At 38.6% G+C, this 23,101-nt stretch overlaps 1 protein-coding gene across 1 annotated transcript; it reads left to right on the top strand.

Moving 5' to 3' along the window:
* The first annotated feature begins 947 nt into the window (after window positions 1–947).
* On the top strand, window positions 948–21,219 carry LOC105443824 (recQ-mediated genome instability protein 1-like). Its single transcript, XM_030995106.1, has 14 exons — window positions 948–1,019; window positions 4,323–4,445; window positions 5,582–5,728; window positions 7,987–8,097; window positions 9,495–9,614; window positions 10,191–10,324; window positions 10,658–10,843; window positions 11,422–11,749; window positions 12,203–12,911; window positions 13,859–13,944; window positions 14,683–14,790; window positions 17,336–17,377; window positions 17,820–17,888; window positions 18,617–21,219. Exons 2-14 carry the CDS (start codon window positions 4,332–4,334, stop codon window positions 18,791–18,793), a joined length of 2,331 nt encoding a protein of 776 aa, XP_030850966.1. The 5' UTR covers window positions 948–1,019; window positions 4,323–4,331; the 3' UTR covers window positions 18,794–21,219.
* The last annotated feature ends 1,882 nt before the right edge of the window (window positions 21,220–23,101 follow it).

The raw sequence follows: 23,101 nt of genomic DNA on the forward strand, positions 1-23,101 counted from the left end.
GAAACACTGTAACAAAAATGTGTTTTATCTTACCTACTCGAACTACCTTCAGGTGACGTTGAAAAGGGAACAACACATAGATGCTACCTTTGTTTCATATTTGTATATTTTTTAAGAACCAATATATACGGCCTGCAACATGACCAAAATAAACAATTTAGAGAGTGCATAATGGACAATCAAAATAACCCAATTTAGAATTTAAGAGCACTGTCCTGACAAAGTTACGGAAAAATACTATGGAAACGGCATAGAAACCATAACTTAATAATATAGACCGCCTCAATAACTACGGGGGGGGGGGGGGGGGGGGGGGGGGGGGGGGGGGGGGGGGGGGTAAGAGGACACTTTTTTTTTTTTTTTTGGTCTCGAAATTTGGAAATTTGACATTTTGACCCGTTGGGGGGGGGGGTAAGGTCACCTTTTTTAGGTTGGCCATGGGAATAATTTTTTTTTTTTTTTTTTTTAAATAAATAATTAAAAAAAAAAAAAAAAAAAAAAAAATCCAAAAGGGGGGGGTTTTGGGGGGGGGGGGGGTTTACACACAAAAAAATTACCTAAGGGGGGGGGGTTTAACCCCCCAAACCCCCTCCCCCCCCCTGCGTACGCGCCTGCGTGGGTCTGTCACGACATAATCAAATGATAAGTATTAAGTTACACTTTTAGTCAGTCGAAAGAAGAGGGCATGTGCATTTATTTTACAGACACTGAAAAATTAAATCAAGAAACCACCTAAATTTCGAAAATATCAAAAAATCAATTACTTTCAACTTGACTACATTATATTTTGGAATGGCTAGTTGATAGGGATATGGCCACTGGATTACTGGAGGAGGGGCTCCTTCCCCCTCCCACGCCTCAAACGGGGGAGGGGGGGGGGCTACCCCCCCCCCTAAAATAAAAAAAACAAAGAACGTTTTTCCTTTTGATTTAGACGTTTTGACGACACAATATATGTAGCGCGAAATTCAATCAGTGAGTGCAAGATAGAAAAACGGGTGGCGAAATTGTTGTTTCTGGTAAGTATAATCTAATTTATATAGAAATCTACCAACAAATATTTTAAAGTTAACATCGGGCATCAGAGATATGTACTGCACTTTCTTAAGTCGCAATGAGCAAGAAAATGAACTCAACAAGACTTATTATTACTAGATCTAGGCCTAAACTCCAGCCTGTTCAGGGAGCTTCGCCGCCTGCCGCCTGCCGCCTAGGCGTTGCGTTGGAGCCGCGGAGCTCCAGAGTCTAAACCTGGGAAACATGAATTCAAACCGCGGGTTTGGTCCTTTTTTATGAAATCTAAAAAGTAGTTATTAAATTTAGACGTACAATGTTTTTTGTTACTTCTCTGGGCATCCGTTCAACCATTTGAAAATATAATTTGAAGATGTCTTCGATTGGAAAAACCGAAAAATGGTAATTCCTTGTGTTGTGGCTTGTCCTAAACCGATTCATTCATGTATGATGTAGACTGTAGTAATGTAGACCTAGGTCAAGATCTAGAACTATATATCGTTGATTCAACATAGCGAAGAGAAAGTACATCGAAATCCATGTTAAAATATGTCTGGCACGATTTTTAACATGGATTTCGATTTTTACCGATAATTTCCTAAAAAGGGACCATTAATAGGGAGGCCAATGCCCGGGTGTAAGGCTTCTACACCTACGATTTGTGCGCTCGTCGCCCACTTCAAAAAATTAGCAGAGGGAAAAAAATTATGTAAAAATAAAAATTGATGAAAATAAGAAAAGAAAATACAATTATACATTTCACAACATACCTATAATCTCGGATCTGTAACAGTCTTTCACCATTTGTTGACGATCTTGCAGATTTTGACGTATTTTAATCCAATAATTGTTGTAGCAGAAGACATTGACGGGCGCGCACAACCGACTAAGAAAATCCTAGAGGGCGTAGAGGTTTGCTCACTAAAAACCTTCTCATTGGCAGAAGGTAGACCCTAAAAATATGGGATCCGTTTTGAGTAAAGAACTTTTGATAGAGATCAACATTTCAGATGTTCACAATTGCCACTTCTAACAACTAGAAAATATTTTTTAAAAAAGATTATATTTTTTTAAATACAGATTTTTACAAACTGAACATTCGAAAGTAGATAGAATACGATGTTTCTGTCAATCTTGAGTTGGATTGAGCCCTATAGCTACATCCATCTCAAAATGAGAAGGAAAATTGTGAACAGTGACGTCATTGTTTGCGCCAAAAATAAAGGGTATTGCGACATATGTCTGAGCTCCGGGCAGATCGTGCGCAAAGCGTAGTCTTATTTATAGACCCTAGTACCTTATTCTCACAGCACTAGATACGAGTGTCGTGCAGTAATGTATGAGAAGTGTTAAAAAAGATATTTCAGTAAAAAAAAAAGTCTACGTGAGCAGTCTATACTCTAATTGAGAAATGAAATGATAGCCATTATTTGAAGGTGTGTGTTGTATGCTACATGGTTAGTGAGTGTGTATGTTACGTATAGCGAAAGGGAGAGAGAGAGAGAGAGTGAGAGAAATATTAGTACACGTACGTTGCATGGATATGCGCTATGCATGCTGCTGTCCTATTGTACTCCGTATTGTGTTCGCTGCAAGATGGATGTTAATTGGACCTTGTAACTTCTCGATCGTTGATAATGCAGTGTCAGATTGATCTTTACTCATGAGGAAATACTATTGGATTTGGAATATCACCTTAAAGGGAAAGTCCACCACCAAAATAAGTTTGTTTCGATAGAGGCAGAATAATAAGAAAATCAGGTGAGTGAAAGTTTGAGCAAATTCTGAATGAAAATAAGAAAGTTATGAATTATTGAAGTTGTGATCAATCAAATACAAATTGGCAACTCTGTGACTTATTATACGAGCTCTCCTTCATTTGCTTTGTGCATAATATTCCATAAAATCATGTTTTCTTCGTTATTGATGACGATGATGATTGATCACAACTTCAAAAATCCTAACTTCCTTATTTTTAATCGGAATTTGCTCAAACTTTCACTGACTTGTTTCTCTCATTTTTCTACTCCTATTAAAACTAACTTAATTTCAGGGTGGACTTCCCCTTTAAGGTAGGCCTACTTATTACTTTTAATTCTTATCTAAAATTATTTTTTCTGTCAGTTCATGTTTTGTCCCTCCATGGCTCGATTTCAGGACTGCGGCTTGCTGTGTCGGTGTGTGCGACGACCGATTCAAGGCTAGCCGCTGATGATGAATGGAATTTCGCGCGAAGTTTTAAACTTGTTGTCCGGGCAATGACACGCCCAATCCCCTCGGGCCTGTCTAATCATGAACGTAATTTTGCGACATGAAATATAATTGTTTCAAGGCTCTTACGTACGGATAGGCGTAGAAGGAAGCTGGATAAAAAGAGCTGGATATCTCCTATTTGATGGAACTTCTGGAGTCGGCAGATAGGTGAATTTTCTTAGTGAAAGAAAATACTTTCTTTTAATCTTTGTTTTATTATAAACAAATTAGTAATTAAAAAGTTAGATTTGGGCATTGGCCTCCCTACCATTAAACTGATTATTTCAGTCAAGTTGGTAAGTGGAACCGATTTATTATAGCCTAGGCCTAATTTACAATATAACATGCACAAGGTAAAATGACATTTGGGGGATTTTCGGGGCATAAAAAATATGGCCATAAATGGCCATGGTGTTAGCAAGGGAATGCGTATAGTCGGCTTCCGACTCTAAAGAGAGAGCCGACCCTACCCCAATAAGAGGCTAACGAACGAAAGAGACGGAAAATTTGGTCTACTTCAGCGCATGCGTACTTTCTCTTCGCTATGTTGAATCAACGATATCAATGGATCATGGATGAATAGGTCACTTATAGATCTAGGTGTAGGACAAGAAATCATCCTTTTTTCCATCAAAGACATCTTCAAATTATAATTTCAAGTTGTTGACCGGAGGCCCAGATAAGTCGAATAACATTGTCCCGGAAAGTCTAAAGTTTTATACTACTTTTTTAGATTTCCAAAAAATAGGACCAAAACCGCTGTTTGAATAGTTTCCCGGAAGGCATTGGAGCTCCCTGGAGTTAGCTCCTTATCTGATTATTCACTGATGCAGTGTACATTAATAATGGCACTCAAAAACATGAATTATATATTTGATCATCCAACATTTGAATAGCAACCTTTTTTTAATCTTAGGCCTATTTAATCTGCCATTTTTTTCATTTTGCTGATTATTCTGATCTCATCATATGGGAGGTTAACCATGGTTAGTAATTATGAAGTGTATGAAATCATGATTACATGTAGACACTTGACTTTTTTGTTTTCTTTGTAGGATGATTGAATGAAGATGGGTGTTAAGTCTGATGGCGTGAAGGCTTGGTTGAGATCTCGTCATATATCTGTGCTAGGAGAATGGGTAGAAGCATGCATGGAATGGATTCAAGAAGAACACCAGGTGAGCTTACAAACCATCCCTATCAATCTGTTACAATATAATTGCCACACCAATATTAATGTCCCTGTACAAACTTAAAACTTTTATTTATCATGCATGGGATAGATAATAGTTCAGACTAAAGCCTTAAACTATCTGGCTTTAAGATTATTAATTTTTTCCAATGCAAGATTGATCTACACTGTATGCTATACCACCGTTGTTAAAAGCATTATCATGGAGCTGAACAAGACCCAAAATGGGTAATTTTGCAGAGACATTATTTATGTTGCGTAAATCAATCCTTCCGTCATTTGATACCTATTTTCTGTATAATAGAAGAGAGATGAAGGATCTGAAGGAAAGCAACCAAAATGTTAACTCCATGTCCATTACACTTCTAATACCCTTTTCACATCTATTTTTCTTAACCCCGGACTATCCTTAACCCCATACTATCCTTAACCCCATACTATTTTTTTTGCTGTTCACATCTATTTTCTTAACCCCGGACTATGTGCTTAGCCGGGGTTAAGAAATTTCACGCGATTCACACTACGTTCGCCTTAGCCCCGGACTATTCGATAGCTCATGAATATTAATGCTTTTGCTACCGCGCATGCGTAACGTGAACTGCATGCATAGCGCGCGATAAATGCAAATTCACGACCACACGACCACGCTGTCTGTGATTGGCTGTTGCTTAGCCCCGCTTCTCCTTAGCCCGGTTCGGATTCACACTACGCAGCTTAGCACCACAATTGCCCGGCTAACCCCGCAATTGCCCGGCTAACCCTGCTATTTTGCAGGGCCAGATAGTCCCGTACTATTTGTGGGGTTAGCCCACTTTGGCAAAACGTAATGTGAACAGAAAGCCGGCTAAAATTACCCCGGGTAATTGGTGGGGCTAAGGAAGGAATTGGTGGGGCTAAGAGCCCCCTTAGCCCCACCTATTTCCCGGGGTTAAGCAATATTTGGTAGATGTGAAAAGGGTATAATTCTACTTAGTTATGCAGAGTAAGTGGTAATGAAAGTTTCATTGTTGAATAAATCACATAAAAAAACAAAACATGGACTATTCTCAAGTAAAATAATTAATGTAAATAGTGTTAGAAGAGCAAGGAGTATATTTCAATTTTAAATTCTTTTTTATACAGGGTACAGTGTTGTCTGGCAGCCAGCTATGTAAGATGGTGTATGAGCAGTGGTTAGATTCAGAGCTGACTGAGATTGCTACCCCATGCCTTCCAGCAGGTATAAAACAGGCCAAGAAGACACAACTCAAAGGCAACTATGCTCTCCAGGTATGTGGCTATAACTAACGGTATACATAAATTTGCTGTAAAAAATCCTAACCTTGATTAAAGGTATAGACCAGTTCTGGTCATGCGATTACATTGTGAAAGAAACGTTGTGGAATCGATCAGAAAAGGTTGATCATCTAGCATATTAGTATTGGTGTGTACTGCAAGGTTCTAGAATCATCAAAATGATAAGAAATTTGGCCCAGTCTTGGTAAATTTACAAGCACTGTACACAGAAAGATGTATATGGGACTACACGATATCTATCCCGTCCGGATAAATATAATAATTAACCAAATATATCAATTAGTAGGCGGTTTCCCCGGCAAAATTTGTATCATCACGTATTAGTCAAAACATATTCTTTCTCATGATTGGTAATAAGAGCTTCCATATCATTTTTTGAGAGGGGGGCGTTTCCAAAACTGGTTTATACCTTTAACCTAATTTCATAGCTGATGACCACTTTGTTGTTCTGATAAACCCATGTAATGTATCTCTGCTAAAGATGATGCCAGAAGGAACCAGTTTTAGGACAGTCATCGATAGACTTATTATGTTAAATATGAAAAGTATTGAGCTCATCTGAAAATGTTACCCTTTTGAGTTTCAAGGGTTTATCAACTGAAGAATAACCTGTGCATTAACACTTTTCATTGATCTTGTCTGGATGGAAGTCCTTGTTTAGACAATAGGGACTTTTAGATTTGCACGTTGATGTGCAAATCTAAAAGTCCCTAATGAACAGTGTGTAACTGGAGATGGTTTGTACTGGTAGTACCTCTATCATCTCTTCACACACGGGTTTACACCACTGGTGAAGATAATTTGGAGTTTGGGTAATAATTTTGTAATAAAACTGTTTAGCTGCCTAAAAGAAATTTTGGTTCTAGAAAGGACGTAGTACTGAAAATTTGCTCTGAACGAAAAACAATTATGGGAACAAGCACTTTGAACTTTATTAAGAAAATCCCTGGTTCTCAAAAGGCAGATCATCCCATTTCATTCAAGTTAGTTTATAGCAGCAGATATCTTGTTTTTTTTAAATTACAAAAAAAAAATCTTATTTGGATTATGATGGACATATTGCATTCTTTCATTTCCCAAAACTCAAAACCGATGTTTATCTACAGGTATTAAGCCGAAACATCACTGGAGAAGGACCTGAAAATGCTAGCCGAGTTCTTCAACAGATGGCATCTCAAGATAAGCATAACAAAGACTGTATCCTCCGTCTTCCACCTGGCTAACCGATGCGCCAACCGAGAGCTGAATATCTCACTAGATGGGTCTAGGCTGAACTTCGTCTCAACACCAAAGTACCTAGGTGTCACTCTTGACCGAAGCCTCACCTTCCACGAGCATGCCAAAGCCACAGCCCAAAAGACCCAAGCCAGAGTGTCTCTCCTAAAGAAGCTTGCAGGGACCGGATGGGGAGCTAATTTCACCACCCTTCGCACCTCCACTCTAGCTCTTGCCTTCTCCACTGCCGAGTATGCTGCACCTGCATGGAGCCACAGCACCCATGTACACAAGGTTGATGTTGTCCTCAATGACGCTATGAGACTAATCAGCGGAACACTCACTGCAACACCAGTCAGCAACCTGCCAATATTATCTGGCATACCACCAGCTCAGCTCAGACGAGATGCGCAGTATGCTAAGCTTGCCCAAAAGCATGACAGAGATAAATGCCTTGTTCCTGCCCCCTCTGCCTTTGAAGGACAGCGTCTCCCTAGAAGACACTTTGCAACACAGGCTGCTGAGCTGCGGCCCGAGAACCCCCCCTCCACCTTAGCCACTTGGATAACAAAACGCTGGTCAGACCAGTGGAATTCGTCCACTACCAACCTGAAGGAGTTCATCCCAAAGCCCTGTGCAAAACCAAGTGGCAGCGACCTCCCAAGAAAAGCCTGGGTCAACCTAAACCGTGTCAGAACTGGAGTTGGCCGCACACAATATTTCCTACATAAAATTGGAGCTGAATCATCACCAAACTGCGCCTGTGGAGAGATCCAAACTATGGATCATGTCATTGATGATTGTCCGATCTACAAATCCCCCCACGGCGCTTCCGGACTTCGTGAGCTCGATGATGAGACGATCTGTTGGCTCAATAAGGATCTTCCTATCTAGATGATGTACTCCCTGATATTCTTTGCACGAACGAACGAACGAACGAAGCCTCTAGAGGGCAGTGAGAGAATGCAAGTATCAACAGATAAACATTACATTTGTATTCTTATATTACCCTACAGGTTAACTGTATTCAAGACATATCAAGTCCAGCGTATGCCCAACTCACCAAGCTCCAAGGCAGGGAGAATGAGAATGATTCAGTAACAGCAGTACCTGCTACACAAGGAAAGGTATGTTTAGATATGATTGTGAAGATGAAGGGATGAAGAGGATGAAATAGATACACCTTGCAGATATTCAGAAAGTTTGCTTAACAATAAGGCCTAAAAAAAAAAATTGATGACTTGGCGTAACCCGCCCGACCCTATTTTTATTGCCGACCCTACGCTTTTTTATTTTTTTTTATCCGATTGCGATTGCGTAAATATCGATATCGCAGTGGGGAAAACCCGGATGTTTGTTGCTTTCGTTCTGGGCTTTGCCGCGCCGTGTTTGGGCCAGCTCGCGCCGAGTGCAGCGGGCAGGTACGCCATAGTACCGCTAGGCGATTGTATCCCCAACATGGCGTCCTATGGCGTTCAGTTCACGGGTAAATTTGGTGCTCACGTTTTATTCAGCACAGTGTGTGTGTCCATATATGTGTGTGTGTGTGCGTGGAGTTATTTGAACATATTGTGGTCTACCCCTCTCATCAGATCATCCCCAAGGTCTGAGGACCTATCTACGCCACTGTATGTATGTATGTGTATGAATGGCTAGTTTCATGTATGCAAATATAAGCAACAACAAAAAAAACAAACAAAAAAAAAACAAAAAAATCGCCCTACCTACCCTAATTTTCAGTGACCCGTTACGCCAAGTCATCAATTTTTTTTTTAGGCCTAATAATAACAGGCATTTGTGTGGTGCTGTCTATCTACAACTTCTATCACAAGGAAAATAAAAGGTGAAAAAAGGGTCTAAAAAAGTCCTTTTTTTCCTTAGACCCCTTCCCCTCACTCCCATCTAAAAAGCCCTAGAAACATCATTGGGCAATCTATTTTCTAAACTGATCAACCTCTTCCGAAAAAGGTGATCCACATTGTCTTAAAACTTCATTAGATACAATTCTACACCACAATCACGTTATGAGTGCCATATTCTCATGTTAAGCATTGCTAAGAAAGATTTTTTCTCAATTGGATTTGAAACTTGCTATTCTCCACTCCAATGGTAGCTTGTTGCACAGAAATGGTGCCACCGAGACAGCCCTTTCATCACGTGTGTTCTCAGCTCTTCTTTTCAATTGATACCCCAATAATCCAATAATTGATTTGCAGTAAACCCCAAATAGGTGTATTCTGAAAGCATATTCATGCATCTTGAAAAAATGCTGCCACGGTAATTGCATTTCATTAGATCTAATATTTTTACAATAAAAATTGTGTTAACGTGCTCCAACTTTAGCATAGCATATTACTTTTTTCTTTTTTTGTCATTAAATGCAAGTATATAAACTTTTATTTTCCTGTATAATTTCTATGAAATCGTTTTTGCTGTTTACTTTCTTGTATATTTTGTGTTGATAGTTATCATTGGAAGTTTCAAATCAATAAAAAATATATCCATCTCTCATGTTATTTTTCAGTTTGAGCCACCTTCCAGCCGAATGCTGATGCTGTCACTGACCGATGGTCAAGAGACTATCCAGGCCATGGAATACAGGCCTGTGCCTGGCTTTACAGCTAACCTCAACCCAGGAGCAAAGGTCAGCAGGTCAAAGTTCATGCACGGCCATTCTCTGCATCGTGTTTCGTATTACATATGACCTTTATCCATTTCCTTTATCAATTCAAAAATGGAAAATCTCTTCATATGACTATTGACCATTGTTTTGTCCGGTATCACTACCATTTTCAAACGGATACATCAACAGATTTTTTACAGTTTGGGATAAAAGACATATATTACACGGATGACGTTAACACCTAAATATTACTCCTACAGGAGTGTTTCGTATAACAAGATTGACAAGATTTATTACTCTGTTCTCCCTTTCCTTTACTTTTTTAATTTATTACACAGTCATTTGATTTGATTCTAGTAGAATTCTATCAGATTGACATTTGATTTTAGTTGATTTGACTTGATTGCACAGCCATGTCATTTCATTTGATTTGATTATACAGTGATTCTGATATGATATGGATTAAACTTGCATTCAAATATTTTGATAACATTGCTCTCTCTCTCTCTCTCTCTCTCTCTTTCTCTCCCTCTCCCTCTCTCTCTCTGTCTCTGTTTCTCTCCCTCTCCTCTTTTTCTCTCTTTCTTCCTACTTTAGATCATGTTGTCAGGTGATATGCAGTGCAGACTTGGTGTGATTCTGCTGACCCCTGCTCATGTCAAGGTTCTCGGTGGTGAAGTAGAAGCCTTGAAGGAGGCTAACAGCCAAGAGAAGATGCTGGCTAGAGCAATGTAAGTAGCCACTAGTCGAAAATTGACTCCTGCAACTTTTGTTCCGGACTTCATTTTTATTTCATTTTCATTTGATTTACTTATGTGTTCCTTTTAAAAAAACTAATAACAATTTCTATTGACAATTTGTCAAAAATTACAGTAATATTTTCAAGCAAAACCGTTTTAAATTAAAAATCAGGATTATACTAGGCTATCAAACTTGACACTACACGTGAAGTTGGAAGTTCTTTCAATATAGAACCAGAATATGAGAGAATGCATGTCATTGAAATTATACCTTACTAGGATACAAGCTTCACTGTAACTTTAAGTACTTTTTTGTATATACAGTGGAGTGACTCCGCCTGATAGACCAGTTGGTAGCAACAATCGGGGTCAGGGTACAACTGCCACTGTCACAACTACTACAGGACAAACCACCACCACCACCAACAACACCACCACTGCTCCCGTACAGAATCAACCTGTCACCACCATTCAAAGGCAGCAGTCAAATCAACACAAGACACTACCAAGGTGAGATTTCTCAGTAAATTTGTTTCATTAAAACAAAACAGCAATGTCAGAAGGGGAAGGTTAATCGATAACCTTAATGAAATTTTGAAAATAAAGCCTTTGAAGTTCAATAGAGAGCACTATTTATGACCACAATATCTGTGGGACCAAGGCACCAGTTCTCATGATAGGACATTTTCAGATACTTTACGTTTTGTAAGCGTGCTTGCTACTGGTGTTTATAAAACGTCCTCTGGATTTTGGAATGTGGAAGAGCCAAATGTCATGTTTTCACACATGGGATGATAAAGTCTTTTCACGAATGTGCTTGTTCAAGCACTTTTAAGGTAGATATATGCGATCACTGTGAGCTTGTACCTAGAAAATGTTCAATAGTTCCTTTGTATTATAACGTGTAGAAGAAGGTATAAATAGCTAGCAGCAGAGTGGTGACAGAATTATTTCAAGAAGACGTAGAAAATTACTCTCCTCTCCTCCTCTAAGACAGGCCAATAGAGGACAATAACAATCTCATTACTAATCCCAACAAGTAAACAACAAATTGAAATACTTATTGCTATAATATATGCTTCTTTCAGGGACACCTCTCACAAGGCTCCTGTAAAGCAGGAGCCACGAGTCAATACACCCACTGAACAAAGATGGAATCAAGGTCACATAAGGCAAATCTCAGATACAAAGCAAGGTGTTCATCATGGATTTAACCAAGGTCATTCAAGGTCAAACCAAGACACCAAGCCCACTGGTCATCATGGATGGAATCAAGGTCCCTCACGGTCAGTACAAGACACCAAACCAGTTGGTCATCAAGGGTTCCAAGACCCTTTTCTCGTTGATGATGATGATGGCTTGGATGAACTCATGCTGGAGGAGCTGGAGAATCTAGAGAAGCAAGAAGCACAGAAGGTATGTTGACGTAAGATAAGAATATACCCTTTTGAGGAAGCATGAAAATTGCATGAAGATCTGACTTAATATTCCAGGCTTTGCTTTATTTTGTCACAGATGTAGAGTGAAGGGATTGGTTGAAGTTGAGTTTGTGCTAGGTTTAACATAAGTTTCAGGGTTAGATATAGTGTTTGTCCAGGTTAAAGTCCAGATTTTAATTTGTTTTAGGTTTTAGGAATTGACCAGAGCATGTGATGTACTAAAAAAAATTATGTGCAAGGATTGAATTTGTTATTTAAATTATTTTGATGATCCTAGTATGATGGTGAGTACAACATATTCGATGTTTGAAGAAGAAGTTTTTTGTAAATTCATGGCAAGAGAATCTGGATATACAAATTGTAAGCAGTTTCACTTTTGTATGGGGTAGAAGTAGAATCAGAGACAGGCTATCTAAACTTGTCTTTTTAGGTAAAGCCTGAGCCAGAGCTGTCTCATCAAGATTGGGATGTGGAAGACATCGATGAAGAGGATCTCTTAGCCATGGAGTGGGAGAGCAGCAATAAACAGATGCAGAATGGACAAAGACAGAACAACCCTAGAGAACAACCATATCAGAGACACTCTACTGCTGTCAGATCAAGTAGCAATCTTCAAGAAAATAGAGGAGGAAGCTCCATCAAACCCTTCTCAAGTGTTAGTCACAGTTTACCTGGCAGCGAAAGAACAAAGATACCCCCAGTCAAGACCCAGCTGCCAAAAGCTTCAAACACATCTCCTACATTCGCTTCCAATGTTGTACCCCTGTTCAAGCGTGAGATGAAACCACCAAGTGCTTCAAGGATATCTCAAGGTCCTCAGAGGACAGAACTCTGTGTAGTCCAGCCAATTAACTCAACAAGAACACAGCACGTGAAGCACGGTGATCAGCATAGCTTTGGTAGAGCTGATAGAGGTGTACAGCTGCCTGTGAACACAAAGATAGCAGTCGCTACACGGATCATGAAAGCAGAATCCGTTTCTCAGCAAGGCCATGGGGATGTGGTCCAGGGAGCCGTAGGCAAGACAGACGTGGGTTCGATATCGGAAGGCTCGGAGAGGAGAGATTTTGTTTCAGCGCAAAGTCTTGTGAAGTCTGAAGAGGGCGAGAATGCTCCTAAGAGAATGAGAATACACTCTGGTGAGTTACTACCAAAATTATGATAGCTACAGTTCATCGGTGTGGAGCCAGAGGGGCATTAACTCTGATTAATGTATATGAGTCAATGCCCTTCTGGCTCCAAACAGACAATTTACTAAATTCCTACGTATTTAATATAGCACTGTTTTGGGGGAGATGAATTAAAAGAATAATAGGAGACCTATCATTAATCAATAGGCATACAATGTATACCGGCAGTGTTTTTTAGGCAAGTGCCATCACTACATGAACTCTATGACCAGCGTGTACATTAAGACATCAATATACTACATGTACAAATGTACAAAATGGAGCAAAACTAACACTGGTACAAAATCAACTAATCTGCATAAACAGACAATTAGCCATTTTGGAAATATTATCTGCGCATGGGCAGGTCAAGGTCCTTTCTACATAACTTTAAACTCTTCAAGAAAAATGGTTGATACGTAATCATAAAAGCAATGCAATCACTATTCATTTATGCACCGAAAATACATTCTATAATACACAGGGGGAATAATCTATTCATGAAGCTCCTCCATCACTCTGGCAAGTGATTATTCTAAAATGCACAAAGTGATACTTCTACATGTTTTAAAGATATGTGGATAGTTGGGGGTCAGTTGTGTGGGCTATCTCTGAACTGGTCTATTATCAAAGAAGTATAGAATCTACATGTAGAGATCGTATCCTGACACCTACCCCCTGGAAAACCACCCCCGGATAACCACCCCTAGGATAACCACCCTCTAGGACAACTACCCCGGACAACTACCCCCAGACTACCATTCTCTAGTAGCCCTGACAACTATCCGGGGGTAGTTGTCAAGGGGTAGTTGTCCTAGAGGGTGGTTATATGGGGGGTAGGTTTCCTAGAACCGTAGAGATATATAAAGTAGAGTTCATATTTTTGAGCTTGTCAAGATCTTTCTGTCTCCATTCAGGACCCAAGTGTACCCGTCCTTTTATCTATCTCACCAAGATGGCTGACCAGCTGAAGAGGAAGGAAGCATGTCGTTTTGATATCAAGGTATGTGATCATTTAGAATCAACTGTTATTACCATCATTATTGTCATCATCCCCACCACTTCCATCATCATTATCACCATTATCATTATCGTCATCATCATCATCATCATCGTCATCATCATCATCATCATCATCATCTTCATTATCAGCATCATAATCATCATCATCATCACCATCATCATCACCATTACCGTCATCATCATAAGTATCAGCATCAGCATCATCATCATTTACATCTACGTAGGTTCTGGTGGGGAAGGCGTCTACTCGATATGATTTTCGTTCAAAATCTGTGTATGTATATTCATATTATTGTAACATGATGTGGAATTTATAGACGTGTTGGATAAGGCATCAGTCTACTTTGCCACTCTTCACCCAAGTGATGTGGTAACTGGTAATCATAATAATACTAAACAGTAAACACAATGTTTGTAGTAGTTACACCATTGATCTCATTAACAATTCTCAGCACAGCTCAAAGGATGTTGATAGGAATGGTTTACATGCATAACAAAATCAGAAACAATACATTAACTGAATGCTGACATGCTTTACCATGACCACTGGGTTACATGTAGACCTAGGTTGATGTCACTACCGGTATGTCTTCTTTTTGTAATCTTTTGTATTTTTAATCATTCATGTATTGAGGAAGATAGATTTAAAGTGAACCACTTATATATTTTGCATGCACTTCTAATGGTATTATTTAATGTAAATATGTGTTGTTTTCAGGGCTTTATCATGACTCTTGTGTCCAGTCTGTCTCATAACCCATCCTGGAGTCTAGCTGCTAAGATCAACGATGGCACCATGTCTCTCGATGTAGATATCTCAGACAAGGTACACATAACCACTGCAATCATCTGGTACTCATAAGAATTACCGAGACTTAATATTCTACAGCGGGTGATAGCTTTCCACTAATGTAGTGATAAATGCTGATCTGCACAAATCTTGGTGACCAGACATATGCTCTGCTCAAGGGTGACTATTTTTGTGGCATATAAATGTAAATATTCTACAACGAATGGTACTTTTCAAGCCGAGATAAGTGTTGCAGATCATACAAATTCTGGTGATCCGACAAATGCTCTCCTTTGGGCTGTACTTAATCAAAAATATTGATTTGGTGTTCACTCTAACTCTTCATGATGGGACTGTGATTAAACCGTCAAAGAAGCTGCGTATTCTTGGCGTCGTCTTTGACAACCTCATGCTGCCAGATGTTCACGTCTCAAATGTAGTCAGGACTGTCAAATATCATATCCGGAACTTATGCAGGATTAGAAAATATCTTGACGAAAGTACCACTCATGCTGCAGTCCGTGCCTTAGTTTTATCTCGTCTTGATTATTGTAACAGTTTGTTGAGTGGCACAACAGCAAAGAACATTCACCGTCTTCAGCTTCTCCAGAACCAGTCTGCACGCCTCATCTTCAAACAACCAAAGAGCACACACACCACGCCCTTGTTGAACTCTCTGCATTGGCTTCCTATTCAACAGCGAGTGCTCTTCAAGACCTCCACCCTTGTCTTTAAGTCGTTACACAATCTCTCTCCCTCATATCTTACTGATCTCGTTCATGTTAGGCACTCCAGTTACAACCTAAGATCCAACACTCGTACAGTTTTAGATACCCCAAGGTGTCGAACCAATGCTGGTAAGCGGGCATTCATAGTCACTGCTCCAAAATCATGGAACAATCTCCCCAATTTTGTACAAACTGCTGATTCTCTAATGACTTTCAAAAAACACCTCAAAACACACTTGTTTAACTAATGCCCGCTTACCAGCACTTGTTCTTGCTCTTCTATTACCTGTCTTACCCTTTATTTTGTTCATTCCTATATTGTTACATACATGTCTGTTGTTAAGCATCTTTCTATTTTGTTAATTGTTCATTGTATATGTTAATTAAGCGCTTTGTATCTACTTGTAGAAAAGGCGCTATACAAATGTTCATTATTATTATTATTATTATTGTGTTTTAGATAAGGTTTAAGGTAGTTAGCAATCAGGGTCACTTGCAGTACTCTTTTGCATCAGTTAGAAATATGGTTAGTGTTAGAAAATTACTGTAGAGCAATCATGAATGGAGTGTGCATTGTTGAATCACCAATCTCACAACCAAATATAAAATACTTGTTATTCTCTGTAGATTAATTCCAATTTCCATTCAGTTACTTGAAAGAGTGATTACTGTTAGTTTAGAAGAATTCATTATATGACCTCCTTGTACTTCTCAGCTGGGGCCTTTAGCAAACTTGAGCTGACATTGGAGGCAAGCAAATTGTTTATTACTGTCATATTAGAAAGGAAAATTTTTGCTCCGTTCACATATAAATTGGTAAATGTCTGCATTTCATTTTTTACAACGTGCAAAAGAGGTCCTGCAAGTTTTCACCGAGCTCTGTGTTATAAGATATACAAATATGAAGCATAATTATGCTCACATGATAAGAAGGAAAAAAAGCCATTGCTAACTGCATCATATCTTAAAGATACTATGTCCCTTTTGCAGCCAACATCAAATTCTGTAGAACTTTGCAGGAATCTTGAATATGTCATGTATGTCCTATCTGTCAAATTTAAATGTTAACAGTGTCTAATATTCAAATTATGCAAGGAAACCCGTTTACTTGCTATACTTCACTGTCAGACACTATTGAGTGACCGACTGGCTTTTTTTGTTCTTTGGTAATAACATACATAAATGAGCTGTAAAGGGTACATGAGCATTTGTCTATATCAATAACCCACTTCTTGCAATGGCCAAAATTAAACTGATTGAATCTTTGCGCAGCATAAAACGTACGACCATTTGGTTCAATGGTCTAAAATCAGACTATTACTTACTGGCTCTATAGCTCTTAAGTCTATTCAACAACTAATAGTCGCTATTTTCCCACTCAAAGATATTTTCAAGCCCCCTTTTTGTAGGGAAATTCTAAATTAGTATTATCTTTCAAATGCCGTTAGAATTTAATCTTTTCTTTGTTTTGGCCTGTAAATGGGACATAGTACCTTTAACAAGAAATATAGATGCCTAAGCTCATAGGTAACTGCTGTAGCTTTATTACATTTATTGTTTGAAATGTGAATGCACTCTAAAGAAATAGCTCAGAAATCTCTTGTAGATGATATTACAATGAAACCTGTCTATATAGACCACCCAAGGGAGACAAGGAAAGTGGTCTTTATACATAGACAGGTGGTCTTTATGTACAGGTTCCTATAGTACATGTTTCATCAAGAAACCATTTTCATAGGAAAACAACAAATGTGGTCCTTGTAGACAGGTGGTCACTAAAGCGGGTTCGACTGTAATTAGAAGTCATCTTCTTTCAAGCCTTTTTTCTACTTTCCTCCGCCTCCCTCTTCCAGGTTTTGTCTAAGATGATTGGTTTCACTGTGGCTGAAATGATGGTGAGTGGTACTTCAATCAGGATATAGCAGCACTCGCAATGAGGACAATGAAAGGAAATTATCCTTGTAGACCCTATATAATAATGATGAGATTTCATTTGCATAGATAATAATAATTTAAATTTAATTCTCTATGCGCTTTACATAAGAAAATTGATATAGATGTAAAGAAAATATTCATACTTGCTTTAATATACACTGTAAGTATATCTGAAAAAAGTTATCCCTTTTAAGAAATATCAGGGGGCATCAGATTTGACATTCAACAGTAATCATGTCCACAATTTATTTACTATCTGATGTATGACATTACTCTGGGTTAATGACTTTTAATTTTTGGTCATATCTTTATTTTAAAAAATCACCACAATTATTTTCACACATTTGGTTAAATCAATATTAATTGTAACAAGTTTCTCTAATTAATGTCTTTGTTTTACAGGAGATGAAGGCCAGTATGAAAAAGAGTGAAAAGGAGAAAGCAAATGAAATTAAAGAGTCCATTAAACAGGTTTGTTACCCTGCTTTATCATTAACTATTCTTGTCCCATTCTCCTTCTTTATACTCGCCAAGAGGTAATATTCATGCAGTGTAGTATATGTCTTTGCAATATCATGATGTGAACAAGATTGAACAAGTTCTTTACAAGTTATGCTTTTCTATAGGTTCCTGCACATTTCACAGTTATGTGCTTTTCTTGTCTTGGTTTCCTTTAAATGATAATAGTTATCAAGCAAAGTTGATGATATGTAACTTTGTAGTATGATTAATTTATCAATTACTATAATAATTTAAACAAAAATTATGAAACAATGTATTTTATATATATTTTGTTATCTGTATTGTATCTGCATGTGAAATGTGAAATCAATAAACTCAAACGCAAGAATGATTTGTTTTTAAATATCCACTGGTTCTATGCTAATCGCCAACATTCTCATCCGTCTCAATCATCTGTATTCATTACTTCCTTTTCTTACACATTTTTATCTTATCTGTTGAATCTATGTTACTTGTGTTTCTTTTACATTTCTGTTTTACAAATGTATTCTGACAAGTCGTAGTGTAATGTTATTTTACATCAACATCAATATTGCACCATTTACTTTTGGAAGCTAGAGGATGACAAAAGTGACTCTTATATAAAAATTTAAAAAAGAACACCAGTTATATTCATGTACACTGGCAAGATTGTTTGTCTGATGATTAAAATGTTTTTATTGTACCATTTCTTTCAGGGTATTGGTCGTTGCCAGCAAGCCTTGATAGATCTTTCCTGCATCATGACGATTGAGGTGAATCCAGAGTACCCTAGACCCTTGGTGATCGCTGTAAGGCAACCTACCATGGATGATTGTAATGCTCTTCGTCGGTGCCTTGAGGAAAGTCAGTGGTTCGCTTGTATGAAGCGGTGATAGATCTTTCTTGCATCATGACAATTGAGGTGAAGCCAGGGTACCCTAGACCCTTGGTGATCGCTGTAAGGCAACCTACCATGGACGATTGTAATGCTCTCCGTCAGTGCCTTGAGAAAAGTCCTTGGTTTGCTTGTATGAAGCAGTGATAGATCTTTCCTGCATCATGACAATTGAGGTGCAGCCAGAGTACCCTAGACCCTTGGTGATCGCTGTAAGGCAACCTACCATGGACGATTGTAATGCTCTCTGTCAGTGGTTTGCTTGTAGGAAGCCTTGATAGATCTTTCCTGCATTATGACGATTGAGGTGAAGCCAGAGTACCCTAGACCCTTAGTGATCGCTGTAAGGCAACCTACCATGGATGATTGTAATGCTCTTCGTCAGTGCCTTGAGGAAAGTCAGTGGTTTGCTTGTAGGAAGCAGTGATAGATCTTTCTTGCATCATGACATTTGAGGTAAAGCCAGAATACCCTAGACTCTTGGTGATTGCTGTAAGACAACCTACCATGGACGATTGTCTATCGGACTCTTCATCGGTGCCTTGACGAAAGTCATCGCTGTAAAGCAACTCACCATGGATGATTGTAAAACCTTCTGGCAGTGGCTTCTTTGTCAAGCTATGACTATGTCTCTCCCGCATCGTGACATTATACATGTGCATCATAAACTTTTGCTTTTAAACATTTAAATGTATTTTAATGTTTGCATACACTCATTGAGGTGTTTTTTAAGATTGTATTTCAACCAGGGCCATGATTATTTCAACCAGGGCCATGATGAATAACAGCTTTGCTGATCATGTTTACCCTGAATAAAGATGTATAAATAATTAAAATAAATCAATAAATTATGGATGAATAGCGTACCCTAAATCCTTAATGTTGTTGTTGTTGTTAGATTATTTTTTAAGGCAATTCATTAAAAACTGACTATTTATGCCTATGCCTATGATGGCTGTGAGGCAACATTTTATGGACCACTACAACACTCTTCATCAGTGCCTTAACGTAGCTGTGCAAAAAGCTTATATCAATGAGAACACAAATCATTTGCTTTAAAGTTGTGTAAATATCAATTAAACTCTTCAATAAACATTTTCCAAGACCCTTCTTAGAACTTCAAATCCTGGCTTGAAAGCGAAATATACAAGTTCTGAATCATGACGTCCCACTTGGGACGGGGAGCCGGAGCGCTAGCTCGGGGCGCTACTGAGAAGCACACAAAAACATACGCATACACAAATTTAGGTAATGAAACTTTAAAATTGCCTATTTTGCCATTTATATAAAGTAAGAATGACTTATGCATTTAGATTATTCCAAATATCTTGTTATTTTTTGTTGTTTGTTAAGATGTCAACTTATGAATGGGGATTATGATGATGATTTTCTATGCAGTTCAATCACTTCTGTTATCAATCCTGAGACTGAAAATCAGTATAATGACGTGCAGTTCCATTTCCGACATAGATCTAATTGTAATTGATATTTGGAGGTTTGAATCCTGCATTGATTCATCTATGATTTAATCTGCTTGAAAATAGAAATTTGCGAAGAATGATCTTAATTAAACTTTCCCAAAAATCCAAGTTGTCTGCAACCCTCAAACCGCATCTCTGTCATTAAAAGGCAAACCGAGCCCTTCTCCCAACCATGCCCAGGGCTCAGGTTCATGCAGATATGCTATGACTTGCCCCTTAGCTGCACTATCAACGCCATCTTCTTCTTGTCGTAGTCTTCCTCTTTCTTCTATCTCTCCTACCTCCCCATCATACACTATCAGCATCACTGTCACTTGCTGTGAAGCTGTTTTCATCAATTGGAGGTAGGGAGTGGATGTGATTGTGTTCTAAGCTTTCAGTAGGATAATGGAGGCTTAATCACCTCATCTATTTGATGACGCTGTGACAGACCAATCAAACAGCTGCCTGATTTTTATAACCGATTGGGTATTGTTATTTTTATGCAAGGCTTGCAATGCTGCAAACTTTTCAATTTCCGACTCCACTTTTAATAGTCACTTCGCCAAACAGACTCCACTCTGATTCCAAACCGACCGATTCTTGGACATTCTGGATAATGTCATTTTTTGTTTGGTCTTTTGTCAGTCTGGTCAGTGTGATTGATGTATAGACATATGACTATTCAGCTAGGGCGTCACTATACCATTTTTAATGGAGGGTGACTGATAGACCAAATTTGCCAACAAGTAGCTTAAGGATTGTAACAAAAGAATGTCACCAGTCATCAGAATATACCTTAGAATTCACCCACAACCTTTCACATGTATTTTTTTTCTTCTTCTTGTAAATGGGGGGGGGGGGGGGGGGGGTTGACAAATCCCTCTAGCCATGCCCCTACTATTCAGAGGTGTGGAAGAAATGTTGCTTATCTGATGTATGTTTTTTCTAATGTGAGATTATTGTGTACATTGATCTACATTTGCCACTCTCCACCCAGGTGTTAAATGGGTACCCGGTAGGATGCGAAAGCTAATGTGGATAGATTAGCAAGTGTGCGCATGTAAAAATGACGCCTGGCTGGAATGCTCCCCAGGGAGTGGAGAATGTGCATACATTGTGTGCGGGTAAGCCTGAATCCAATGACCGGGGTAATAATATACTTATCTGTAAAGCGCTTTGTGAGGGCCTCCGGTCCTGAAAAGCGCTATATAAGAACAAGCTATTATTATTATTATTACTGTTGAGATAAATAGAATGATAGTGATTAATGACACTGCAAATAGAAGAAATTACTGTAATATTCACTTATAAATATACCTAAACATTTTTATATAGTTGTGTGCAAATGTTTACAGATATATAAATTACAATTCAAATTTTTCTTAATAAAGAATATATATGTTTTAAATATTTGTCTATATAAGCAGCTCTTTTGTGAGTGTTCTTAAGCTACACCCGTGAAACCGCCAAGTAAAAATCGTATCACCTTAAATATTATGTATTTGGAAATGTAGATGCATGCATTTCCTCTTCTGTATTATTTTTTCCAAGAAATCATCTTATTTGTTTTGGTGACCATGACTTCCATACAGGCTGCTATCTGCTTGCAAAATGATTTGTAATTTGAAAGATCGTTTTGATAGCATGTTCTATTCCCAAGAGGGAGACGGGAAGTCTTATTTTTTTAAAGTCAAAGTTAGACTTATGTAGCATTCTATAATTAAATTACATTTTTCATGCCTTGAAAAGAAACATCGTGTAAGTTAGTAATAAGAGGTAATACGATTTAACGTCTTGTCTAACATTTTTAATGTTTTGATAGGTTCATGAAAATGGGCTAATGATACATCCAAGGATCCTCGTGCAAGCATTAGAAAAATAATTGCTTTGTTAGCTACTGCTAGTGGAACCTTGTTAATTTCTAAGAGGATTGATGTTGATTTGTAATATCGATAATGAAGGCCAAGGTTCATGGAAAAGTGGGGATGTGTGGGTGTGCCTGTGTGTGTGGGTGTGCATGCGCATTAGGGAGAAAAGGAGGAAAGAAAAAGCAAGGGGGTAAGAAAATGCAAGGGGAGGAGGAGTGGGTGTAGGACAAGAGTGAGAAAGGATGAGGGAAAAGGAGGAAAGTAAAAGCAAGGGGGTAAGAAAATGCAAGGGGTGGAGGAGTGGGTGTAGGACAAGAGTGAAAAAGGATGAGGGAAAAGGAGGAAAGTAAAAGCAAGGGGAGGAGGAGTGGGTGTAGGACAAGAGTGAGAAAGGATGAGGGAAAAGGAGGAAAGTAAAAGCAAGGGGTGGAGGAGTGGGTGTAGGACAAGAGTGAAAAAGGATGAGGGAAAAGGAGGAAAGTAAAAGCAAGGGGTGGAGGAGTGGGTGTAGGACAAGAGTGAAAAAGGATGAGGGAAAAGGAGGAAAGTAAAAGAAAGAGGAGAAATGAGCGAAAAGGGGGAGAGTGGGGGAAGGAAAACGATGAAAAAGGATAGGGGAAGAGAGAGAGAGAGAGAGAGAGAGAGAGAGATAGAGAGAGAGAGGTGGGGCACGGGTACACTGGAATCTTATTGTCTCTTTTTGGGGGGTGTGCTACACCTTGTTTTATTTGGTGTAAACCTCTTCAACCTTTGCACTTATCTCATCAACTCCAACATATTTCTCTCTCTTCCTCTCCATTTCTCTCCCTCCATCCCTCTCTCTTCTTTCTTTCTCTTTTTTTTTTGTCTCTCTCTTCCTCTCTTTCTATATCTCTTCCCATATAATCATCTAGATGTGCGATACTTTCACTTAATTACATCTGTCTGAAGTAATTATGATGTACTTTTTTTAGGATGTCATCGATTCGAAACATT

Source organism: Strongylocentrotus purpuratus, unplaced genomic scaffold (genome assembly GCF_000002235.5).
Source record: "Strongylocentrotus purpuratus isolate Spur 01 unplaced genomic scaffold, Spur_5.0 spur5_scaffold_21, whole genome shotgun sequence".
Taxonomy (NCBI): domain Eukaryota; kingdom Metazoa; phylum Echinodermata; class Echinoidea; order Camarodonta; family Strongylocentrotidae; genus Strongylocentrotus; species Strongylocentrotus purpuratus.

Bases quoted from the DNA above. Each gene is read 5' to 3' on its own strand.
- LOC105443824 (XM_030995106.1), top strand. From the start codon at position 4,332: ATGAAGATGGGTGTTAAGTCTGATGGCGTGAAGGCTTGGTTGAGATCT. The intron at 9,615-10,190 runs GTCAGCAGGTCA...TTCCTACTTTAG, and splicing joins ACCTCAACCCAGGAGCAAAG to ATCATGTTGTCAGGTGATAT. The intron at 17,378-17,819 runs GTGAGTGGTACT...TTTGTTTTACAG, and splicing joins TCACTGTGGCTGAAATGATG to GAGATGAAGGCCAGTATGAA.